The sequence below is a fragment of the Leptinotarsa decemlineata genome, unplaced genomic scaffold (genome assembly GCF_025532065.1).
Source record: "Leptinotarsa decemlineata unplaced genomic scaffold, Ldec_3_MD MMD2_tig00000026_RagTag_RagTag, whole genome shotgun sequence".
Lineage (NCBI taxonomy): Eukaryota > Metazoa > Arthropoda > Insecta > Coleoptera > Chrysomelidae > Leptinotarsa > Leptinotarsa decemlineata.
In genome coordinates, this window is record NW_027412539.1 from 9,342,643 (window position 1) to 9,348,146 (window position 5,504).

General features: G+C 35.7%; 1 protein-coding gene across 1 annotated transcript; it reads right to left on the bottom strand.

The window, feature by feature from the left end:
* Positions 1–412: 412 nt before the first annotated feature.
* LOC141480939 (uncharacterized) lies at positions 413–4,927 on the bottom strand. Its single transcript, XM_074171687.1, has 4 exons — positions 4,785–4,927; positions 3,957–4,179; positions 3,193–3,272; positions 413–1,344 (listed from the first exon to the last, which is right to left on the bottom strand). The coding sequence occupies exons 3-4, from the start codon at positions 3,233–3,235 to the stop codon at positions 1,052–1,054; spliced, it is 336 nt and encodes a 111-aa protein (XP_074027788.1). The 5' UTR covers positions 3,236–3,272; positions 3,957–4,179; positions 4,785–4,927; the 3' UTR covers positions 413–1,051.
* Positions 4,928–5,504: the final 577 nt, after the last annotated feature.

Here is a 5,504-nt window from a genome sequence, read left to right on the forward strand (position 1 = left end):
AGACATTACTACAAAAACAGCAACATTATACATTCGAAAAATTTCAATGCAACATGTAGAAAGATAAATTACATAATTATTTGAAATATATAACGAACATTAGATGAATGGAATTATACCAATTACAGCTACAGGTAACAAAGACATAATACATATCATATTTGTACATTTAAAACAAATTTCTTCAGTTCATTTTTGAACATGTTCAGAGATGGGTTAATTTTAATTGCATTAGGTAATTTGTTGAACCGATCAAACCCTTGAAAAACAATGAGTTCATAGTATTTTTGTTTTTTGTTCTGTTAATATATAAGTTATTATTATTTCGAGTGAAGTGGTGGTGAATATCGTGATGAAAGACAATATACTGATTAAAATAAGAATGTCCTAAATTGTTCAATATTTTGTATACGAAGATCATTGTGAAGTATAGCAGTCTTTGGGAAATGGATTGCCAATTTAAAACATTGAGCATAATAGTGATAGGAGTATCTCTACGGCACTTCAAAATGATTCTCATACCACGATTCATTCTGAAGTTTTTGAAGTTGAGACAATTTATTCTGATTGAATAGATATAGGATAGAGGAACAATAGTCGAAGTGTGGCTGAACAATTGACTTGTAAACTGTGATACTTGACTCCGTTGAAAGATTATTGGCAATTCTAGAAAAAAAGAATAATTTCTTTGAAATTTTTTTATGAATGTACTCAAATTGTATATTGATATACTTTATTGATAATACGGTTTTTGTTTGGTCCTTCAAAGGCGTAGATGGATAAATCCATAAAAAGCCATTATAAAGCGACTTCAGCACACAATTAACAGCGAGCAGTAGAAATCGAACGAATCCCACAAATCTCTCCACCTCTCCCAGAAACTGGATTTCTCCGAAGGTGAGCACACCTCCATAAATCCCGTCGACTGCCATCCTCCGGAATCTCAACAGAGGCATGCAGACCAATTTAAATAAAGATACGATCGGCGTACACTTTAATCTTATAAAATATTCGAAACCATTAATTTGAATAAAGGCAACATTAAAACATCTCAAGGTGGCGATGAATCTTGGCTCGGTGCAGTCGAAACGTTCCTCCTCGTTTCCTTGGAAACGCGCCTCCGCGCGCCAATGGGAGGCCAGCAGGCGGTGTCCGCGGATGGTTTAAGACCCAGATACGCATTCTTCTTATTTCCAACATTTCCATTTACTGCGGATTCCCCTGCGATGCATCCTTTCCGCTGCCGGAGATATTGTTCTTGTTTCCTTAACGACCTTTTCGGACAGCGATGTATGGCCTGCCGCGCTGCGGGAGAGCAAAACCAGTTGGCTTGCCGGAGCTTTCCTGAAAGTCATTCGAATTTTTAGTATTGAAAAATTCAAAGCTCAAAATGCTGTTTTTTTCAGAAAATCTGCAAAAATATCAATACAGTAATTTCAGAATGCGCTCGTGTGACAACTCATTAGATAGAACTTATGGGATTTCACTTCCCGGAAACCAAAAAAGCTTTTCAAAGTGTATCAAATAAGAAAGGACAAATTACTCAATTAGACAAGAAATATCTCTGCGTGCCAATAACAATTCAGAAAGAGATTCATTCACCTTGTCAGTGATACTTCTTATTGTAAATTATGTATTTATAATGACTGATTTTTTTGCTAGCATCTTTTTGGAACACTGTTTTTGACAGATCACGCGTGAATCGTGTCTTGTGTCATTGTCAAACTTGTTCAGTTTGGTTTATAATTCAACCATGAATTGACTTACGAATGAACATCGCTTGCAAATCATCGAATTTTATCATCAAAATTCATGCTCGGTTAAGAAAGAACATCGTGCACTTCTTCCAATTTATGGCCAGTTTCGTCGGTCTACTAAGGGAGCTATTATGAAGCTTGTGACTAAATTTCGAACCCAGTTTACATTATGGGACATTAAACCACCAACACGCATACGTAGAGTGAGGACTGAAGAAAATATTGCGGCTGTATCTGCCAGTGTTCGTGATGACCGTGAAATGTCGATTCGCCGCTGTTTGCAGTAATTGGGCATCTGTTGTTCCACTACGTGGAAAATTTTGCGAAAGGATTTGGGTGTAAAACCTTATAAGATACAGCTTGTGCAAGAATTGAAGCCACACGACATGCCACAACGTCTAACATTTGGTGAATGGGCGCTGGCAAAGTTGGAGGAAGATCCACATTTTTATCGAAAAATTGTGTTCAACGACGAGGCTCATTTCTGGTTCACTAGATACGTAAACAAGCAAAATTACTGCATCTGGAGTGAAGACCAGCCACAAGCATTGCAAGAGCAACCGATGCATCACGAAAAAGTCACGGTTTGGTGTGGATTATGGGTCGGTGGCATTATCTTCAAAGACAACAATGGCCGGAACGTTACTGTGAATGGCGAGCGCTACTGTGTGATGATTGACGACTTTTTGTTGCCCAAAACGGAAGAATTGGACATGCCACACGGCACGCGAAACAATGGCCCAATTAAGAGCCGCCTTCAGTGAACAGTTTATCTCACGTTTGGGGCTCGTCAATTGGCCGCCTAGATCGTGTGATTTAACGCCTTTGGAATATTCACGACAATGAATAGCGAATTATTGAGATGAGAATAATTCAAGTCATTTCAACTTCACACTTGATTCATCCCAAGAGAAAAAGGTGTACACGATTGTTTTAAAAATGGTATGGGCTCTTAAACGATGAACACTCGTACACTATTCCCTAGTCGTATTTTTGGGGTTGTTCCTTCCACTGTTCGATGACTGAACAGACGGTACTGCACGTAAGAAAACAAAATGTCGCCTTTTAATCTAAAATTGACCGAGAGTTTTTCCATATCTAAAATATGTTTGAAACGTAATGTAAATAATGACGTAAGGTTAATTGGTTCATTTGATTTTAGATTTTTAATTCTTCCAGCTGAAATTGCACAGACAGATTTATTTCATAATTTTTGGTGCATTTCTATATCTGTAATTTACTAGGGATTTTTCGGTTTCTGTCCGTTTTCCAATTGAAAAACATTTGAACTATCGTTCAAATTGTAATTAAGGTACGGACGTTTAGATACTATAAAATTGAGATAACAATGCCCATTTTACGCGATGATTCAGAAGGATCATTTCTTTTGTGAAAAATATTCAATAGTTTTCATAAAATAATGAAAATATATTACCTGCTCCAAAATAATAGGCTCTATTTGATTTGATGATGATCATATCGCATTCTTCTGAGTTTGATAATAGTATTTTCAGTCTGTGAAAAAAACGATAAATCAGTGAGGCTACGATTTATCTAGAAATCACCATGGTTCAGTTACTAAGTTTACAGGACGATGAATGTCATCAAAGAGACAGGAAGAAAAAGTATGCTTATTCTAATAAGTATTATAGAAAGTTTTTGGCTTTCTACTAATAGAAAAAGTGGGAATCTTCCAAAGAAAGGAAGGAAGACAAGAATAATATTCTTGGTTCAAATGTGTGAATAACTCAACTCCCATCTTCCATTCAAATTTTAGGCCATTCACAAACGGATCACCTTGTTTTTCGAAATCTCCTTTCACGTCCTTTCTTTGGAAGATTCCCACTCTTTCTTTTGTATCAAGATGGAGCCAAAAACTTTCTTACCACCCAAAAATTAAAGACTCCTAAAAATATAATCCTTTCAATTATGATTTGCACACTTAAAAGTAAATATTTCACACTTTTGGAGATTGATATTTATTATCTCAGTAAAAAATGAACCTAGAAAAAAATAATAAATGTAGTAAATAATACAAGTACATATTAAAAAAGACAAAGTCGGGGGGTGATCCAAAGAATTCTACACTGTGTTATATATTTTCTTCAGCATAAGGACACAGTGCAAAAAGTTTTTCGTAGATGTATTCAATCAAAAAAGATATTAGTAAAAAGACGAAATGGAATTTTTCTTTTTTACCTATATAACTCTGGAATTACGAAAAATAGTTCATAATATCGTCATAGTGGGCTCTACAATACACAACTTTTCCTCTATTTCCCCTTTTCTTCACCCTTCGCACTTTTTAAGATCTTCATCCATCGATTGATTTTCAGTCAGTCGGAATATAACATTTCAGAAATTATTTGTTTTTTGTAGAAGACGTATGTATAGGTAGGCAGGTCTAGCATGGGACTCTGATCTGAAAATGTGTTACAAAAAATTAAAACCTGATGAAAACTACATACATTTTTGAAAATAACAGATTTGGTTTTTCTGATATAGAATCTCAATTGATCGCTTAATCAATTTTTGTCACAATGTGACAGCTCAGAATCTAAAAAAATAACAAACATCGATCCCTTCAAAAAAATATTTTTAGAATATGTACCTTGTATATTTTGAACCAATATAACGGTTGAAAAAGCGGTAATAATTTTTTCTTATCTGTAATGTGCGTGAGATGGGATATTTCATTCGAGTTAATATTATTTAGCTTACCACTTGAGATATTCTCAGAATCCACTTACGGAAACAAATTCTAAAGCGTGGGACAAAATTGCAGCCTTGATTTGAAGTCGTTAATGATAAGTTGATAGACGTGTATATGTATTCTCACAAGATATATGTAGGTGATGAGATGAAAGGAGATTTCGAAAAACAAGATGATCCATTTGTAAATGGCCTAAAATTTGTATGGAAGGTGGGAGTTGAGTTATTCACACATTTGAACCGAGAATATTATTCTTGTCTTGAATAGCTTGAGAATGCGAAAATAATATGTTTACAGATGAATGCAATTTTTACCTTCATTAAAATTCATTTCAAGTTGGAGAAACACATAACACTCTCCGTCAAAAATTCTTTCTTCTATCTTGCATTCGCTGCAGAAAAATCTAACGGCTTACTCTTGGTCTTCTTGGAACTTCAAATTTGATTATGAAATAACCTAAAATATGAATTTTATGTTCAACTGAATTGTATTTACATATTTACTTAAGTTACGCTACGCCCAATGATTTAATTGTTTTTATCTGATCAATACCATAGATTGCTGTAGGGAGTGGTGTGATGACTGCTACCTAGAACCTTCCGAATCATTCTTTAGTTTTTAGTACATAATCTACATCATTATAACCTTTTTTTTTCAATAAAACCGTTCAACATACTTCTGTATCTGTAGACTAGGGAGGGTGAGTGTAGGCCCATAGCATTTTGGCCACATGTGACCCATTGTACATCCTCCCAAGGAGTTGCCCTCCTAAGTCACCGTCCATCCTGTTCTTTCCAGAAAGGTGGACAGGTCCCTGGGAGACATCTTCTTTGCATTGGCAAGTGTAGGCCAAGACTCGCCGAACACACACTCTCTTATTGACGATAAGTCCGGACATTCGCATAGGACATGTCTGACAGTTTCATCTTCCTGTTCACACATCCTACATAGAGGTGTGTCCACTAGCACCATATTATCGAGGTGTTTCCTTAGTTGACAGTGGTCAGTCAGAAATCCTACTGTTAAGCGTAGGT